This window comes from Balaenoptera musculus, chromosome X (genome assembly GCF_009873245.2).
Source record: "Balaenoptera musculus isolate JJ_BM4_2016_0621 chromosome X, mBalMus1.pri.v3, whole genome shotgun sequence".
Lineage (NCBI taxonomy): Eukaryota > Metazoa > Chordata > Mammalia > Artiodactyla > Balaenopteridae > Balaenoptera > Balaenoptera musculus.
The window spans coordinates 2,181,463-2,201,731 of record NC_045806.1 but is presented as its reverse complement, the minus strand read 5'-3'; the positions used below and the strand labels follow the sequence as shown (position 1 = coordinate 2,201,731).

Below are 20,269 nucleotides of genomic sequence, written 5' to 3'. Positions count from 1 at the left end.
CTCCAGGGGGAGCTCGGCCGAGACCCCACCCCCGGGGCGCCCCGGGGCACGGAGGCCGCGCGGGCACCTCGCCGCCCGCGCCCGCCCCAGAATGGCGGGCGAGGCCCCTGGCGCCCGGGCCCTGAGGTCCCGGGGCGGGGGCGCGGACGGGGCGGGGCGCGGCGGCGCGGCGGCGCAGGCCACGCCCCCAGCCGGGCGGGCAGAGTCCGGGCCGGCGCCCGGGCGGGCGGAGGGAGCGCGCGGCCCCGCCCAGGCCGCTTCCGCCCGGCCCCCCAGCAGCGCGCACGCAGCGCCCGCGCGGCGGCGGCGGCGGGCGCGGGACGAGAGGGATGAACAGGCGGCCGGGCGCCCGCGGCCAGGACCCCGCCTCGCGCCCGCCCGCCCGGGCCGCGCCCCCCGCCCAGGCCGCGCCGCGCCCGCCCCTAGAGGCCGCTGGCTACTCCCACCGGCTGCCGCCGCCGCTCCTGCCCTGAGCGCCGCCCCGCGCCCCGCCATTGTCCCCGCCGCGCCGCCAGCTGCGCCCGGCCGCCGACCGGGAGGCGGGGGCCGCGCATGGGTGGGCGCCGCTGATGCCGCCACCGCCGCCGCGCCGCCCTCCGAGGCTGCGTCCCGGGAAGCCCGGCCCCCCGCGCCCCCCGGCCCGGCCCGGCGCCCCGGACCTGAGCGCGCCCCCATGGAGGCGCCCGGGCTGGCCAAGGCGGCCGCGGCGGACGCCGACTCCCGAGAGAGCTCGGGGGAGACCCCCGACGGCGCGCCCGCGCACTTCCCCGGCCCCGGGGCGCCCTCGCCGGAGCCGCCCGCCTACCGCTCGCAGGACTTCGACACGCTGGCCACCGTGGGTGAGTGCGACGCGCGGGGACCCGGCCCGCTGGGGCGCTCGGCGCCGCCCGGGAAGCCGGCGTCAGACAAAAGGCTTGTGTGCGGTCGCCCGGCCGCCGCCCGGGGAGGGCCCTGCCTGGTCCCGCCTGCTCGGGGTCTCCGCGCGGGGCTCCCCCTGCGCCCTGGGTCCCCCGAACGGCCCGAGACTTGGAGGGCTTCCTTCGGCCCCCGAGAGCCTCCCCGCCTGCGGGCGCTCTGCCCCCCACCTCCAAAGTCTCCTGATTTAGACCTTCCCGCCCGCCCCCCAACAACCTCCCCGGTGTCTGGGCCCCCCCGACGTCACAGAACTTGTTGGGGTCACGTCACATTGAGGACGTCGCGCGCCCTCCCAGGCAGGGGCCCCCGGGGACGGAGGCGGCGGCGGTCGCGGAGACCCCTGCAGACCTCACCTTGGCCAGGCTCCCCCTCCGCCCCGCGTCGGGACGCTCCCGCCTGGACTTGAGAGCGTATGTGGAACTGGGGGGTCCGGTGTCCCGTGGCGTTTTAGGGGCGCGGGGCGGCATTGGGGGTGAGTTACGCATTTCCTTACCCTGCCGTATTTTCCGTCTGTGTATCCGGAACTGGGCATTTCTTTTATCCGGCGCTGATTTCCTTTTTGTCGTCCTCCTTTGAGCCTGACCACTCCTAGGCAGCTGGAAACGTGAAGTCTCCAGTTCCCTGAGCGCTTGGATCCCAAAACGTGTTGGTGTATGGAAGCCGCCCTGAGTGGGTCAGAATATCCCAACTCCGCAAGGGCGCTGCCTTCAAGCTGGGGGCTCGAGCCAGCCTGTGGCTTCTTAGCAACTCTTTGTTGCTAAGGGAGTTGTCCCAACCTGTCAGGAAAGAATCAGTGGGGAAGGGGGCACATACCGTAAATGACCCTGGAGCAGGGGTACCCAGGTACTTTTTCGGGCCCTTACCCACCCTCTCTTGGAAGGGAGGAAGCATTGGCCTCAAGGGCATGGCTTGGGGCTTCATATGACCAAGGGGCACAGCCAGAGTGGCATTAAAACTACTCAGAGTGGCCTTGAAGCCTTCCCTTTAACGTCAGTAGCCTTTTGCCCGTGTGTAGTTGGCTGTGAGGAAGGGGTGCCCAGGAAGCCTGGTTTGGGACTAGGAAACCCGACTTGGGACGGAGGGGACAGAAGGCACCCTCCCTCTCTCCTCTCCTCCTCTCTAAGCCTTCTCGCCCATCTCCTCCTTCGTTTTCTCTCTCTCTCTCTCTGTCCATCTCTCTCTCCCTTTCCTGTTTTTCTCTCTCTTTCTGTCTCTCTGTCTCATCTTCTTCATCTTCTCTCTCCCTTTCTTTTTCTCTGTCTCTTCCTCCCTCCCTCCCTCTGGGGCGCTCTGAAGGGCTGCTTTAAAAGCTCGCTGTGTTTTGCAGGGTAGGAGATGAGGATAGAAACCTAGACCAGTGCAGTCACACCGGTAGGTGGAAACACAATTCAACAATGGAAAGTTGGTGGAGGACCCGCCGGCCCTTGGCACACAGCGCTGGCAACAGGATCTGTTTTGGGCACTTAAGCAAGTCTATTGTGAAAGGTGCCAGGGCATCAGGCGGGGCATGGGCTGGTGGGTGGGCTGCGGACGTGACGTAGCCTGGTGTCTGCAGCTGCCTGGGGGCCCTTTGGGTGCTGCCTAGTGGGCGTAGGGTTCCCAGTGAGCCATCTTGTCCTTAAAAATAGAATGTCACTGCCTCTGGGGACCGAGCAGGGCCGGGTGGGGGGGAAATGAGCTCCCCAGTTGTCTTTCCTTTTCTTAATGAAGAAGATACTTATTCTTCAAGGATAACTTCCTGTGGGTTCCAAGGGGGTGAAGGGAGAGCCAGGTCACACATGTTCAGGATGTTGGACCAGCAGGGGCCTGGGACCCAGGGTGTGTGTGTGTGTGTGTGTCTTTGCAGCTTTGGTGGCTTTTTAAAATCACCTTTTGCCAGAACTTTAACTTTAATATTCCAGATTTATCTGTGCATGGTTAATCTAAGAAACTAAGAATAAGCTTTTAAAAAATCCCAAACCCATCAGAGGTGTTAGAGTTTCCAGTAACTTTAGACCATAAGGTGTCATGGACAAAAGTGAGGGGCTATGTTGGGCTCTTTACCCACAGTTAGAACGCAGTTGGGACCAGCATGGTGCCTCTTCATCCGAAGCTTCGGGCCCAGGAAACTTAAGTTCCCTTTTGACTGCTCCTGGACCCATTCCTAACTGTCCCCCATGGCAAACAGGCACCCCCAGTGGCTCTGAATCGTCTGAGGCCATCTGTATGCATTTCTCCAGCTGAGCAAGGCTGTTTTCCACAACTTGAAACGAACCCACACACAAAACACAAAACAAAACAACCACCCCGACAAACCTCTCAGCCTTTCTTAACATACCACAATCCCACCCCCTTGGAGCCTTCCAGAATGAGTCAGGGTGGAAGGACCAGGCTGTCTGGGCTTGTCCTCCACCCTGAAGTTCTGGCCTCACACAGTTGTGCATTTTCACCTGGTCTGATCTCCACTCCGGTGTGTGAGCTCTTCTTTTTCTCACCAACAGGCATTTTTTTCATCCTTTTCTTTTGCCTGTGAGCTGGGCCCCGGGGGAGGCGCCCGTGGGACAGAATTGCTGACTCACAATCCCCCAAGGACGGTTGCAGCGCAGGTGGAACGCAGCAGGTGGGCACAGATGTGCTTCTGCATGATTTAGCAAAACCGGCAGTGGCTGTTCAGATGGCAGGACCCCCAGGAGGGTTGGCACCAGGATACCAAGACCCAGCTGGAAGCAGACGGCCCAGTTCACGGGGCGGCCATGACACCTTTGAGGTAGAATAAGGAGGAGAGTCAGTGACGAGTAAGGTCTCAGATGCCTTTATTCTGTGCTCCTGGATAAACTGTCTATGGGAAGTTGTCCGTGTTCTAGGTTGATTAGCTCTCCACAAATTCAGACAGCTTGGAAGAAAGCTCAGCTTGTGTTGGTGAAAAATCTCATGGGCATTTTTTGAAGAGCGTGGAAGGGACCTTGGGTCCTGTCTCGGCCAAACTGAATTCATAGATTGAAAAACAGGCTCAGTTACAGAAGGAATGGTGTGCAGCCCCCTGGTCCACATTCCTGGTCCCGGTAACCAAGCTTGATTTCTTGCTATGAGCACGAACAATGGTGCTATTAAAGATAAACGTTTTGAAGTAATGATAGGCACACGGGGGATTCCAACACCTGCACCTAGGCCCATGCACCCTTCATGAAGTTTTCCCCCGTGACGTCTTCTGTAGGTGTCACACAATATCAAAACCAGGACGTGCGCCGGCGTGGGGTCCATCCTGCTAAGAGACCACAGACCTTAATCGGTGCTCCCACTTTTCATGGGAACTCTTTTGAGTTTGTGAGTAGGGGGCATGCGTGTAGTTTTGTGCCGTTTTATCCTGTACATCCATCTGGGCAACCACCAGCACTGAGATCAAGGCACAAAGCTCATTCCCTGACCACAGAAAAGCGCTCACGCCTGACACTCTGTATTTTTTTACTATCACATCACGCTGTCAGAAAGTTGTATTTTCTTAAGACCCAGGAGACCTTCCGTAGTGAGTAATTAAACCTGCACTGTTGTCTCTTAGTTCATTTTCCTCCCTGCTGATAAGATTCTCTCGTGCACTCTTGGTTCCCCAGAACTGGCCCTAATTTTTCTTCCTCCCACCTGGACTCCCAAACCATCACAGGAGCAACACGCCTCTGAACTGGGGAGATTTCCCACTGCACGTGAATGACTTCTCCCGGGGGCGATGTTGACAGAAGCCATTAGGAGGGAACGTTGCTTATTGTGTAGCGATACCCAGAAAATTGTGTTCACCTTTTAATCTGATTCACCTTGAGTGGGTGTGAATGGTGGTGTCAACTTAAGAGCATCACAGGAACTTGGAAAGTTAGGTAAAATACGAGAAAAGAATATTTCTTTTTATAAAATTACGGAAAATACTAGAAAGGAATATTTCGTCTTACAGAAGTCCTGCAGGCTGTTCCTCCTCATTTAAAAAAAAAACTTATACTTGTTTTTTGGCCACTTCAGGTGGCATGTGGGATCTTAGTTCCCTGACCAGGGATCGAACCCGAGCCGCCTGCAGTGGAAGCACGGAGTCTTAACCACTGGACCGCCAGGGAAGTCCCTGTTCCTTCTCATTTTTTAAAAATTGCAGTGAAGTTCACATAACACAAAAGGAACCATTTCAAAGGGAACCATGCCGTGGTGCTTTACACATTCACAAAGTTGCACGACCCTCATCTCTGTGAGGTTCCAGAACATTTTCGTCTGCTGCCCCCTCAGGGTGACCCCAAATCTATGAGCAGTCACCCCCTGTTTCCTGCTCCTCCAGCTGCTGGGAACCCCCATCTGCTCTCTGGTCTCCATGGATCTGCTTGTTCCATGTCCTGTTCATCTTACGCACTCCGCTTTCTTACTTTCCATCTCCAAGGGGACGGCGGGGGTGGGAGGAGGGGTGGGACTTTGGGAAGAGAAGCTTAGGAGATGCAGAGCCAGTAGTTCCCTGCGCAGGAGGAGAAAAGGAAAATGGGCCAGAGAATAGAAAGTATAGGATGGTAAGGATCAGGTGAGGACCAGCCAGGAGAAATGAGCAAGTCAGTGAGAGAGACAGGGTCACAGACACGTGCACACAGAACCTGCTGTGCTGGGTCGGCTAGAGTCCCCCTTCTCCCCCCAAATTCATGTCCTCTCAGAACCTGGCAACGGGACCTTGTTTGGAAACAGGGTCTCTGCAGATGTCATGAAGTGAATGGTCTGAGACGAGGTCCTCCTGGAGGAGGGTGGCCCTACATCCAATGACAGGGTCCTTCTAAGACACAGACGAGGAGAGACACAGACACAGAGGAGAAGCCCCGGGAAGACAGAGGCAGAGACGGGAGGGATGCAGCCACAAGCCCAGGGACGCCTGGAGCCCCCAGAAGCTGGAAGAGGCGGGAAGGACCCTCCCCTGGAGTCTCTGGAGGGAGCGCGACCCTGGGACACCTTGACCTCAGACGTCTGGTCCCCAGGATGGGGGAGGATGGATGTCTGTGGCTTTAAGCTCACAGTTTGTGGGAGCCCCAGGAAACTAATACACCTGCCAGACAGGATTGCAGAGTTGATTTCTACGTGGCTTTACAGCTTGGTCCATGAAGCGGTTTCCCCAAATCTTTGGAGGTGGAGGACACCGGGTTACATGTATTTTCCTAGGGCGTCCTCATCCCACACAGCATGTGGGTGCGGCTAAAGCAGAACTCACTGTTTGACAGAGGTCATCCCCCGAGCTGGATGGGGCAGAGTTAGTTCCCATGTGGTCAGGCCAAGGGGCACCATCTTGAATCCGTCCCGACCTTGTTGTCTTGATTGGCACCAGCTGCCATAACAGAATACCGTCCACTGCGTGTCTTATCAACAACACAAGATTGATTTCTCCCAGTTCTGGAGGCTGGAAGTTCGAGATCAAGGTGCCAGCGTGGTTGGGTTTTGGTGAGAGTCTCCTGGGTTGCACTGGCTGTCTTCTTGCTGTGTGCTCAGATGGTGGAGAGTAGAAAGCTCTTAAAAGGACACTAATCCCATCCTGGGAACCCCACTCTCATGACCTCATCTCATCCTAATTACTTCACAAAGACCCACCTCCGGATACCGTCACATTGGTGGGGAGGGGGGATAGGGCTTCAACATGGGAATTTGGGGGGACACAGACATGCAGTCCATAACACTGGGTTGACTTCTCCTTACATGTCGCCCTGCCTTCTTCCTCCTGAGCTTCTGCCTTTGGGGTGCAGGTGGCTGCCGGAGCACCAGCCTCACCTCGTCACATCCTGGATTCCTTACAGGAGGACACCTGTCTCCCTGGATCTGGGGACGACCCTCCTTGTCCCGACTTGGCTCACCCGTGGGGATGAGGGCATGGCGCCATGATGCTGGTCTCAGACCTGCTTCTGGGATGGGTCTCTCCACAGTTGGGGACCACCAAGGAGGCCATGTCTGTCACTGGAAGAAAAGGGCAGAAACACCACGTGACACAGACACAAGCTTCCCCTTTCCGGGGTCACTTGAAGCTTGTAAGCACGATGTTCTTCCTGAGAAACACGTGTTCACGATTCTCAGTACATCTCCTTCAGTCTCAGGAACAACTTCTTGGGGCCTTCTTGGTATTTTCCCCCAAGTTTGTTTGTTTTTTTCAAACACCCACATGTCACCACCTTCACACCATTTAAAAACGTTTCCCTTTTTCCTCTTTTCTTTGAAAACTACAAATGCTCTTTCTTGCTGGGAAGAACAGTAAAGAACTGAGAAAGGAAGGTTCACTTTTTCAAGATCATACCTAGTGTTCTGGTCGGAGCACAAACATCTCCCTTGATTTTTCACAGGGACCTCCAGGGGGAGTGAGGCAGGGCGGGGCATTTGGGGGTTTTCTCCCCAGATGGTCAGGGTGCTGACTGATTGGGTTTCTGGTGAGACCAGAGGGTTCCTGGTTGGCAGATGGCTGTCTTCTTGCCATGTCCTCACACGCCCTTTCCTGGGTGCCTCTGCGGAGAGAAGGAAGTGCCCTCTTGGCTCAGGACTCCACCCATATGACCTCATTACCTCCTTAGAGGTTACATGTCCAAGTACGGTCCCACCAGGAGTTAGGGCTTCGCCGTATGAATTTGGGGGAGACACAGACATGCAGTCCCTAACAGTGGCTGAGACAAGAATCAGGGGTAACTCCAAGGTTTGGGGGTTACCTGATTGGAAAGCTGTGCCACCCCTTGGAGACATTGAGGGGGTTAGGGATGGAGCAGTGTTTGGGGGAAAAGGCCAGGAGAACCGTTCGGGACGTGGTTAGTTTGATCTGCCTGGGAGACGTCTTTGTCGTTATCTACATCATCACCATCACCTTCCGCCACCTGCTGCCACATCCTGCCACCCTCCACCAACATCATCAGCATCACTTCTGACACTCGGGGAACTTTCGTTTAATTGAAATTCACAGAAGGTTGTTTTAAAGTGAACAATTCAGTGGCACAGTGTTGTGCAACCACCACCTGTATCTGGTTCCAGAAGATTTTCATCATCCCCCAAAGGACACTCTCTACCCATTAAGCAATCACTCCCCAGCCCCTGGCAAACACTAGCCCATGTCTCTATGGCTTTGCGTGTTCTGGACATTTCACGTCAATGGAATCATACACTGTCTGGCCTTTTGTGTCTGGCTTCTCTCGCTGAGCTTCACATTCTTGAATTTTATCCTGGTAGCCTGTGTGAGTGCTTCATTCCTTTTTATGGCTGAGTCATATTTCAGTGTGTGGATGGACCCCATTTTGTTTCTCCTGTTGCATTCATTTGCTTAGAGAAACAATGTACCACAGACTGGGTGGCTTGAACAATAGAAATTTATTTTCACACAGCCCTGGAGGCTGGAAACTGAGATCCAGGTGTGGGCAGGGCTGGTCCCTCCTGAGGCCTCTCTCCTGGGCGTGTAGACGGCCCTCTCCTCCCTGTGTCCTCACGTGGTCGTCCCTCTGTGTGCGTCTGGGTCCTGATCTCCTCTTCTTATAAGGACACCAGTCTTATGGGATCAGGACCCACCCTTGTGACCTCATTGTACCTTCATCACTTCTGTGAAGACCCCATCTCCAAATACAGCCCTATCCTGAGGTGCTGGGGGTTAGGACTTCAAGACGAAATTGTTTAGGTGGGGGGACACAATTCAGCCCATAACACCATGAACCTTTTAATACATCATATGGTACCTCAGCCTCTTTGGAGTTCCCATGATGCACTAGTTGAGCCTCACCCCAGGTGGATTTGGCTGATTGGAACCAAGGTAAGCACCATAATATCATCACCTTCATCATCACCATCATCACCACCACCATCATCACCATCATCACCACCATCATCACTACCACCTTTATCATCATCATCACCACCATCACCACCACCACCATCATGACCATCACCATCATCACCACCATCATCATCATCACCTTCATCATCTTTTCCAAACACAGTCTTATCTCGTTTTCCAGGACACACGATAGTGTCTTTGCACGGATTTGGCGCTCGCTCCTTTCGGCGTACCTGTCGTGCATCTGCCCCTCCGATGCTCAGAGCATCTCCTTGTTCTGACTCCGGAGTCAGGGAGCCGGGGGGGTGGGCAGGGCTGGGCCCGCACAGGAAGCCCAGTGCCAGCTCCCCTTCCCTTGGTCTCCTGTTGTGATCTCTCTCATGGCCTTCCCCACCTTTTGGCTACTGTAACAAATGACCTCAAACTCAGTGGCTTAAAACAACATGCATTGATTAACCTGCATTTCCAAGGGTTAGGAGTCTGGAAGTGGTATTACTGGTTTTTTTTTCTTTCTTTCTTTCTTTTTGGGCCGTGCTGTGCAGCTCGCAGGATCTTAGTTCTCCCACCAGGGACTGAACCGTGCTCTCGGCAGTGAAGGCTCCCAGCCCTAACCACTGGACCGCCAGGGAATTCCCAGTATGGCTGGGTTAAAACCAAGGTGTGGGCAGGGCTGTGTGCCTTTGGGAGGCTCCAGGGGAGAATTCGTTTCCTTGCCTTTTCCAGCTTCTAGAAGCCGCCCGCATTCCTTTGTTTATGATAATCTTCCTTTGTCGTTGAAGACGTTGTTGTCAGGTCAAACCCTTCTCATGCCGTTTCTCTCCTGTTTCTCTCGGATACTTCTAAGGACCCTGCTGATTCCACTGGATTCACCCAACTAACACAGGGGCATCTCCCTATTAAGGCTCTGCTGATTCACCTCTGTGGTTGGCACCTTGAAACTCAATTCCCCTTTGCCATGTAAACGAACATGCCCCCAGGTTCTGGGGATCAGGACAAGGACATCTTACTCTGTGTATCGTGCACCGATTCTTCTAATCTACTGTGTACGCCTCACCTGAGACACGGCACCGCTTTGGAGAACGTGACGGGTGGATGGCTGTGCTCAGCCTGGCCTCAGCCCTGGTCTGGCGGCATTGACTTCCACAAATGGAGGGACCGCAGTAATAATAAAAAGCTCTTCCGTTACTACCTGGGAGGAGAAATGGGAGATCCACTGACCAACAGATGGGGCTGGAAATCGTGTGTGTGTGTGCGCGTGCGTGTGCACGCTGGGGAAGGGATTAATGAGTTACCTGAGGCTGTCACATCTGTGCCCTCTTTTGAGGGGCTGGAATGGTGTCACCACTAACTGCCACCTCCCCGGGCAAGCAGCACCAGTTCTCGTGTTGCAAGAGAAACCCCAGTGACGGGACTGCTCCAAGATGAGATGACAAAGCCTTATACCTTCGAGGAGCTTCTGGCCCCAGGATGGACCTTTAGACACACGGCTGTGACCCACGTGGAGGCAGGTGCCGTTAGCCACGTGGAATCCCAGAAACGAAGCTTGCGTCCACCTGGAGGCGGGAGGTAAAGGTGGTGGCGGGCGGATTGTTCTCCAGGAGGCTTGAGCATGTTGGTTGATTGGACAACACGGGTACGTTTATTTATCTTCTCTTTTGAGGAACTCGGCAGTCTCCCCCCACCGCCGAGGTTACCCTTGGAAGAATAATAAAAGCAACACTACGAATGTGTCTAAGCAGCTCCTAATTCCAGGAGCGTCATTCCCGCCCTGCGTTTCACGGGGAGGAGGGATCTCCGATGTACGCTGGGTTGGGTGCAAAGGATACTGCATCTCTTGCTACATCCTTACGGCACTTAGGTAAACGTCCGCTTGGCATCTGGGTCGCGTCCAAATAGGAGCGTATGTTACACATAGCTCTTCAGTGCCCTTGAAGTTATCCATCGAGAACTCCAGTCAAGCGTCCTGAGGGTCCCCGAGGCTCGTCCCATTGGAACGCCCTGTATCAGCCAAGGCCGCGGAGGGAGTGAGGGCGTGTGTTCTAGGATGCAGGTCCTTTTCTCCTCTGGCACGGCCGGGTCCTGCTCCCCTGGGGCGTAGGAACATGAAGGGGACACTCTCCACGTGGGTGGCTGTCACCCGTCCTGGGAGTCACCTTGTCCCCACGTAGGGGCTCCTGTCGGACCCCTCTGGGCCGTCCTTCCAGCCTTTATTTCGTGCCAGGTGCTGCCGTGGCCTCCCCAACACCTGCTTGGCCCATTGCCTCCTGCTCCGTCGAGGACGACTGTCGAGACTAGACTGGGCGTCCAAGGTCCCCTCCCACTAGGTGATTCCATGCTTGAAAAAAAGACCCACCTTCGGCACCTTGCACGTCTGTTCACCCCACTTACCATTTGGAAATTCACGCTGGCTTTTTCTCCAGTTACAGGAAAAACAAACCGTCTCCCAGAGCCCCTGCTCAGACGCATGAGTTGCTGAACATCATTGCACCCAGCGCTCCCATGTCGTGAGCTGCTCTCTATATGCATTCTCTCAACGTGGCTCCTTTGGACACGTTTTTGATGAGGCGGCTCCTGGAAGGCGTTTGGAGGGCAACCTCCCCAGGGTTCCTGTAAAACAGTTGACAGTTAATTCGGTTGATGATTTCACCCTGCTGGATCATTATCTCGGGAGCCACTTCACCGAACAAAAGACCAGACCGGGCGGATCTGAGGGTTGGGTGGGGCCGGCAGGGCTCTGCTGCTCAGAGGACGGCCTTTGTAATGCTGAGGGCACCTGGGGTCTGAGGTTGGAGGGGCAGACAGAGGCAGGGCTTTGTGTGCCCACGCCTGCTTTTGCCTGGGTTTGTGCAGTCGGGGGGTGGGGGGCTAGCGGGGAGCGGGGAGAGGTGGGTAGTTAGCCAGCTTATGTTTGGGGACGACTCCAAAAAAAATCAGCACAGATTGAAAACTCTAGCTTGGAGTGTCCCCCCCGTTCCCCCCCCCCCCCAGATCGAATGGGCATCCAGAAGGCCAACTATCTAGAGTTTCCTCTTTTGGAAATTCTGCCTGGGTGCTAGTTTCCAGTTATCCTTACACCTTAAGGGAAAAAAACGTTTACCCAGAAAAAAACAAAGCACCAGTGAGTCAGAGTATTGGATCCTTGAATATAAATAGTTATTGTTGGCAGTGATTTTACTCGTGAAGACATTCATTTAGTTGATCCTGCAGAAGATTAGTTAGCATGTTCTTCTGGTGACAGATTCTGAGGTATCTATTGTATTGATTTGGGTCAAAGCAGCAGCTTCTTGTTGCCCTGATTATTTTTTCTCTATTGCTTTCTTGTTTTCTTTTATTATTAGTATTTATTTCACTGCGCTGCGTCTTAGGCACGGCATAGGGGATCTAGTTCCCTGACCAGGGATCAGATCCATGCCCCCTGCAGTGGAAGCGTGGAGTCTTAACCACTGGACCACCAGGGAAGTCTCTTGTTTTCAATTTCATTGCTTTCTGCTTGTAAAGTTACTGAAGACCTAACACAAAGACCCGGGTTAGGTCTTTATTTCTGCTTGCTTTTGGTTTATGTTACTCTTCTTTGTGTTGTTGTTTTTTTTTTTCTTTCTTTCTTTTTTTGGTCTTTATTTACTTTTCCTGGTAGTAAAGTGTTGTATTTTGATTGAGATTCTGGGCTGCCCCTCTGAGCATCCCAGAGGGCCGTGGAAGAAACAGAATCGTGACCCAGGGGAACTGCTAAGCCGGCGTCATCTTTTCCCACCACCCCAGGGCAGCCCAAAGGCTCACCGCCTCATCTTGGTCGTTGGGGGGGGTCTTGCGTTCTATGCACTGTGGCTGGTTGACCCTCTTGCAGGTTTGCTTCCCTCTCCCAGCTGCTGCTGCCTTCGTGACAGTTCCCCGTCCACGAATGGACACCCCCAGCTGCTTCCCTGGGGAACAAGCCGCAGAAATAAGCATGGAGAGAAACGAGTCAGCGCCCACCTGCTCCAGAAGCCTGTTTCTAAGTGCAGCGCCTTTCAGGACAGCTGCTCGGCTTCCTTAAAAGCAAACGTAAAAGGAGGGCGCCGTCCTCGTTCAGACATCAGCTTTACAGTCCCCGTCTAGAACTTGGGATGGCATTGGCGAAACCGTCCGTGGGAAGGGTTGGGGGGTGGGGTGGGTGTGTGGACTGAGCTCTTTCCCTCCTGGGTTATCGGTGGGAGATCGCCTACCTTTGTAAAAGGGGAAAGCGACTTCTTTCTGTAGTTATCCAGTGATTTTCTGTGCTTCTGTTTCTCCCTGCGCTAGTGCATACACGGCTGTGCACACACCCATGTGCACTGGCAAGTTTTTGGCTGAGGGGGTGAGAACCCTTCGGGCTGTTGAAAACACTCCAATTCTTCGGACGTTGACAAATACTCTGATGAAACCTGAGACCGGCCACCTCTTTGGGTGGGAAGAGCCATCTCCTGTTGCCAGGCTTGCTGCCTGGCCTTCCTGTTAAGTCAGCAGGGCAGGTAGTTCCTAGGTAGACGGTCCCGAGTGTGCCCCAGAAGGTGGTTTGTGAATTGTCCCTTTAGAATGTTTTTGTTCTGGAAACAGTGCAACCTCTGACGGTCCGGGTTCCAGGCTGCTTCCTTTGCAGCCCAGAAAAGAGTAATGAATTGTGACAAACATCACACAGTGATAGGAAAGTAGAAGGCAGGATTCGTATAAAATGAGGACACCAGCCCAGCCCAGGAATCACTCAGTAGCACAGACAGCAGGAGTCTTGCATGTGGATTCTTGAAGGAATGCAGATTTGCAGGAGGGCCATCAAGGCGGAGTGAGCAGCTTTTATCAAGGCTCTTGAGGAATGGAGACACTGTCTTTCTATCGATTTTACTTGTTGCCAGCATTAAACTTGACTTCCCAAGTGGCTGGCATGGCATTGCCCTTTGAAACAGGTCTCTGGCTGTCCTGACCTTGCCTGGAGTGGCCGTGCCCGGGCTTGTAGAACAGTGTACTTTGGGTTATGAACATGTTCTCTGGCTCTAGTTGGGCAAGACTCAGGCACGGGCATTGGGAGACACACACGTTTTTGTCTTCTTAGTAGATGTTTGGATTCCATGTGCTCTCCCAGGACGTGGTTCGCCTGTATCGCGCAAAGATGAAGGGTGGATGCTTACCCCAGCCTGGGGCCACGGGGGACTTTTAGGTGACTCCTGGGGACCCTTAGGTCGCTCCCTTCCAGACCCCCTGGCCTCCGTCCTTAGTCTTTGGGGAATGAGGGTTATGCTATGGGAATTGGATATCCTTGACAGGTAGGAAATCCTGGAGGAAGATTGTTGAGGGAAAGTGGGTCTTTGTCAAATTCTCAAATGACACCTTTGATCTTGGTGACAAGGTTGTGGTTTGAAGTGGGAATCATCAGAAAGACTCTGAATGGGAGACAGTTATATTTGATTATGTGTCACTTGTTCAGGTTTTCAGAATGCCTGTATTTAGTGCCGTGAGCTCTTAAATGATCACAAAATAGATACTAAATGAGCATGAAAAGGGCGGATTGTAATACCTAACATAGTCATTCAAAATATGTCTCCTTTGCAGAGCCTAAACTAAAAAGACTGTAAAAATATTTCTTTATCCTGTTTGGAAAATGCTGGCTCTTGCGAAATAGTCTATTTAAGAGGCAGAACGAAATGCCTTTTGAAAGACTGCATCGGTTACGCGATGGGTTGCTAAGGTCGGTCCATAGCTGAGATGAAAGTGGTTCGCAAAGTGGGGTCCTGGGGCCCATGGGAGTTCCTTATGGGACTCTATGAGGTCACTACGACTTTTGTAAGAATACGAAAGCATTATTTGCTTTTTTTTTCCTCTCTCCTTCTCGCATGAGTGTTGGGTGGAGTTTCCAGTGGCCACCTGACGTGTGATGATGGTTGTCTCTTTGACCACCAGTGAAATGCATCCTTGAGGGCTCTTGTGTTTTCTGTGTTTTTGTTTTACTTGTTACTATGGCTGCTATCGAGAGGCTCCCCCAAGCCCCACACCAACAAACGCCTCTCAGGGTTCTTGATAGATTTCTAGCACATCCAGAAATCCTGAGATCAGAGAGTTTGAGAGGCGCTGCTTTGAGCGTGGGGGGCTCTGAAGTGGACATTGAGGGGCTTGAACGTGGCCTGGGTCTATGTCTACCACACTCTGTATCACTCTGTACCCTGGGGCACAGTAGGGACCCCAGAATATTTGTCCAGCCAGACCCTGGAAGAATGGATGTGTTGCTGGCGGTCGGTCACCCTGGCGAGAGTTCAAAGCGTGAGGTCAGTTTGAAGAACTGAAGGGTCACCTCTCAGGGATGTGATCAGCTAGAGAGAGACGAGACAAGGATCAGGGTCGGGGGCTTTAGAAGAAGAGAGATTCTTGTGCTCCGAGAGCCCAGCGGTTGGTCAGCTGGGGGATATTTCAGCAGGATCCATGCTTTCCGTTAACTATCACGTGAATGGTCTAAACCTTGTGAAGACTATTATGCAACTTTAGTACTGTGTTCTGTTACCAAGGATAAGTTTCGGGCTGAGTCCTGATTCCCCCCCTATCATGAAATAAGGATGATTCACGTAGTTGGGGAGCAGTATGGTGGCCTCAGCCCTATTATGCACATGAGCCAGGCTCCGGAGTAGACTCAGCAGGACTAGTTCAGCATGTTCGTATACCCAGTTCTTGACTCATCCGCCTCTCCTGGATTCTCTCATAGCAAACTTCTCTTGTTCTTGGATTCTCTAGAGCAGCATGGTCCAACAGAACTTGGTGCCAGGAGGACCATGTCCTATAATCTCTGTTGCTATGGTGACCAGCTGATGTACCAGCTTCTTTTTTCAAAATTTATTTTATTGAAGTATAGTTGATGTACAATATTGTGTTAGTTTCAGGTGTACAGCAAAGTGATTCAGTTATACATATATATATATATATATTCTTTTCCATTATGGTTTGTCACAGGATATTGAATATAGTTCCCTGTGCTCTACAGTAGGACCTTGTTGTTTATCCATCCTATATATGATAGTTTGCATCCGCTAATCCCAAACTCCCAATCCATCCCTCCCCCACCTCCCCTCCTCCTTGGCAACCACAAGTCTGTTTTCTATATCTGTGAGCCTATTTCTGTTTTGTAAATAAGTTCATCTGTGTTGTATTTTAGATTCCACATATAAGTGGTATCGTATGATATTTGTCTTTCTCTGTCTGACTGACTTCACTTAGTATGATCATCTCTAGGTCCATCCGTGTTGCTGCAAATGGCATGATTTCATTCTTTTTTTATGGCTGAGTAATATTCCATTGTATATATGTACCACATCTTCTTTATCTATTTCTCTGTCGACGGGCATTTAGGTTGCTTCTATGTCTTGGCTATTGTGAATAGTGCTGCTATGAACGTAGGGGTGCATGTGTCTTTTTGGATTACAGTTTTGTCTGGATATATGCCCAGGAGTGGGATTGCTGGGTCATCACCAACTTCCTTATTGGATTCAACCTCACTTCATTGGACTTTAAATAAGCCACATGTGTATGTTAACTACTGCATTGGACAGCACAGCTTACACACTTAAGAATCTCAGCAGTCGTATAGGTAAACAAAATCAGACATCAGAATTCCTTCCTTCTGGTGTGCCAGTACCTCAGGATCGTTTTTAAGTGATTTCTCAGACACTGTTAGTGATACCAATGGAAACAGCTCTTTAATAAAATTCTCGGCTGTCCCCTAATTCGTTATGACACCTGAGATAAATTACACGTCAAGAAGACCTCCTTTCCCTAGTGTAAGTAAATGTCCAGAGGCATATGTATATTTTCCAAAAGTGATTGACTCTCAGCTGCTATTTTCTAAACATCTCTGGTTGCGTTTTCCACACGGACCCCTTATAGCATCTTTTCTGTTTCTATATGAACCATATTCTCATGGGTACTTGAGGATTTCATAACAAAACACTTTCAAACGGGCAAAACATCTTCACTGATGGTAAGATTGAGCTTGTCAGCAGAAGACAAACTACATCTTCCTTGAGAAGATGCAGTGAAAGTTATAGTTTTAAATATATGTATACACAGGCATAGCTTGCTTTATTGCACTTCACAGATGCCGCGTTTTTTATACATTGACAGTTTGTGGCAGCCCCGCCTCGAGCAAACCTGTCGGGGCCATTTTCCCAACAGCATTTTCTCCCTTTGTGTCTCTGGGTCACATTTTGGTCATTCTCGCCATATTTCAAACGTTTTCATTGTGATTATATGTGTGATGGTATCTGTGACCAGGGAACTTTGATGTTACTACGACGGGTCCCTGAAGGCTCGGAGGATGGTTTGCAGTTTTTGGCAAGAAACTATTTTAAAACAAAGGTCTGTACATTGTTTTTTAGACATAACGCTATTGCACACGTCATAGACTACGGGGGAGTCTGTCAACTGGGAAGTATCACTTTTATACGCCCTGGAAAACGAAAAAATTCCTGTGACTCGATTTATTGCCGTATTTGCTTTATTGTGTTGGTCTGGAACCTAGCCTGTGTCTCTGAGGTCCGCCTGTGTGTGTGTGTGTGTGTGTGTGTAATTTATTTCCAGCCTATCCCCGTTGTAAATATTGCCAGAGACTTATTTATTCACTAATTTTTATTGGAGTAGAGTTGCTTTACAACGTTGTGTTAGTTTCTGCTGTACAGCAAAGTGAATCAGCTCTACGTATACATACATCCCCTTTTTTTTTGGATTCCCTTCCCATTTAGGTCACCACAGAGCACTGAGTTAGAGCTCCCTGTGCTCTACAGTAGGTTCGCATTCGTTGTTTATTGTATACATAGTATCAATAGTGCAGAGACTTCTGATGTCGTGTGGCAACCTGACTGCACACAGATGCCACCTGCCTGCTGGTACGTGCGCACACACACACACGAACACACACACACACACCCCCCTCATAGTCTCCCTCTCCCAAGTTTCCATTAAACTGATAATACAGTTTATTTTCAGGAACACAGGAATAATGTAGATACAGACAGACATCACGAAGGAGCTGCAGGTGTCACGCACAGGGTAGAAGTCGCATCAGACTTCCGGACGACCAGGAGCCGACGGCAGTGTGTAGGATAGTGTGGGCAAAGCAGCTTGGGGAGGGCTGGACACGCCAGACCCCAGACGAGCTCTAACGAGTGGGGATTGAGTGGGACTTCCCCGGCGGTCCAGTGGTTAGGGCTTGGCGTTTTTCACTGCCGAGGGCCCGGGTTCGATCCCTGGTCGGGGAACTGGGATCCCCGCAAGCCGCATGGCGTGGCCAAAAAAAAAAAAAAAGAAAGTAAGGATTGAGTAACGAAGCACAGGGATCCCTGGAGAACGCCACAGCTCCTGTGATGAGTACGGCGCCCAGAAAACCATTGGCACTGTGGGAACAGTTTATTTAGTGAAGAGACGGAAGGCAGTGGTTGCTCTCTAAGGGTAACTAACGTTCTCCTAATTCTCTCATGCCGAGGGTCCCAGCCTCGCTCACACGTGGGAACTTGAGTGGTCCTCTGTAGACCCTCATTCTTAACAGGAAACAACCACCAAACTCACCTCGTTCGATAGGTTTACGCAGTCTGAGGCATCAAGATAGCAAAAGACTTGAGATCCCAGAGAAAGCCAATAATTCAGGGAACCTCAGAGAAGGTGAAAACAAACAAGGGAACGTAAGAGGAATTTTTTTAAAAGTCTCACTTTGAGTCATGTTTTCAGAGAAGTTTGACAAGATACTGTATCCATCAACAATAACAGGAAATTCCAATAAGAGAGAAACAAAAGAGTTTTCAGCAGGACGGCTGGATATTACAAAGGAGGATTTTCTAAAGTCCAAAGGGTGATCTGATCCATGCTTGTGACTTTATTTATCGTCGTGGAGCTGGGGGCTGCCAAAGGCACAGCTGTCACCTGCACCTTTCTCTTGCGAGCTGCAGGGTGGTCCCCAAGGCAGTGCCTGTTGGGTGGGTTTGTCTCTCTCTCCCCAACATCCAGGGGGCCCCTTATATTCATTTCCCGAGGCTCTTGTTACAAATCGTTACAAACCAGGTGACTTACAGAAACAGGAATCCATCCTCCCCAGTCCTGGAGACCAGATGTGTGAGATCAAGGTGTCCCAGGGCTGAACTCCCTCCAGGGGCTCCAGGGGAGGGTCCTTCCTGCCTCTTCCAGCTTCTGGGGGCTCCAGGCGTCCCTGGACTTGTGGCCGCCTCCCTCCCGTCTCTGCCTCCGTCTTCACGGGGCTTCTCCTCTGTGTCTGTGTCTCTCCTCTTCTGTGTCTTAGAAGGACCCTGTCATTGGATGTAGGGCCACCCTCATCCAGGAGGACCTCATCTCAGACCCTTCACTTCATCACATCTGCACAGACCCTGTTTCCAAATAACGCCCCATCCTAAGGTTCTGGGTGGGCATGAATCTTTGGGGGCTCAACTGAACCCAGTACGTCCCTGTTCCTCCAGGCATCTGCAGGGTCCAACATGGAACTTGTCACCACCCTCCCCAAAACAGAACAACTCAGTGGACCCTTTGGACACCTGCCAGGGTTTCCTGTCTTTTTTTTTTTTTTCTTTCGTAGACCATACACTGTATACTTTTAGAGTGAATTATGCATAAAAGTCTGTGCAAACAATAACATATTACAATAGCATTCTCAAAAAATCCTACTATATTTTAGTGTTGTTAAGCTATATAAAATACATCTTTATAAAAGTACAGGATCTTTTTTCAAGTTTTAAATCACGACCTTCTCAGATGCCTCAGCGCTACCCTGTGGGCATCTCCTCCCTCCCTCTCCCAGCCCATCCCCTCCAGCCTCATGCAGGATTTGTTCTTTCACTCCACACTAGTCTTTTGTCCTTCCTACTGGCTTCTGCAACCGCAGGGAAATCTCTGAAACAACGGAAAGCATGCCAAACTCAGATCAGCCGGGCACTTCCCCTGCCCGCCGCGTGATTTCCTGTAACCCGTTGCCTAAAGAACGCGATGGAAGGATTTCAGAATCCCTGCCTTCTCTTGCCCTGTTTCCTCCATACTCATGAATCTCGATTCTCTCTGTGGCCTTTGCCATCCTTAATTTCTTTTTTTAAAATTTTTAAATTATTTTATTTTATTTTATTCTTTTGGCTGCATTGGGTCTTTGTCACTGCATGGGGCTTTCTCTAGTTGCAGCGAGCGGGGGCTACTCTTTGTTGCGGTGCGTGGTCTTCTCATTGCGGTGGCTTCTCTTGTTGCGGAGCACGGGCTCTAGGTGCGCGGGCTTCAGTAGTTGTGGCGCGTGGGCTCAGTAGTTGTGGCTCGCGGGCTCTAGAGCGCAGTCTCAGTAGTTGTGGCACACAGGCTTAGTTACTCCGCGGCATGTGGGATCTTCCCGGACCAGGGCTGGAACCCCTGTCCCCTGCATTGGTAGGCGGATTCTTATGCACTGCGCCACCAGGAAAAGTCCCACCCGTCCTTAATTTCAATGAGCCTCTACTTTCCAGTCTGCCACACCCTCCAGTTTCCTCTGGAAACTTCCCTTCCTCAAAAATGAACGTCTTTCCCGACCTTCACCCCAAGGTGTGGTCCATCCGTATGTTCCTCAGCACACCTGTG

The 20,269-nt window shown here is 52.0% G+C and overlaps 1 protein-coding gene across 2 annotated transcripts in view; it reads left to right on the top strand.

Moving 5' to 3' along the window:
• Nucleotides 1-320: 320 nt before the first annotated feature.
• Nucleotides 321-20,269, top strand: part of PRKX (protein kinase X-linked) — an 88,369-nt gene continuing 68,420 nt past the window's right edge. The window contains exon 1 of one of the 2 annotated variants that reach the window (XM_036839718.1): nucleotides 321-839. In XM_036839718.1, the coding sequence (XP_036695613.1) occupies nucleotides 674-839 (166 nt within the window). In that variant the 5' untranslated portion in view covers nucleotides 321-673. The remainder of the gene's footprint in view (nucleotides 840-20,269) is intronic. The other variant, XM_036839717.1, reaches the window with a different exon arrangement.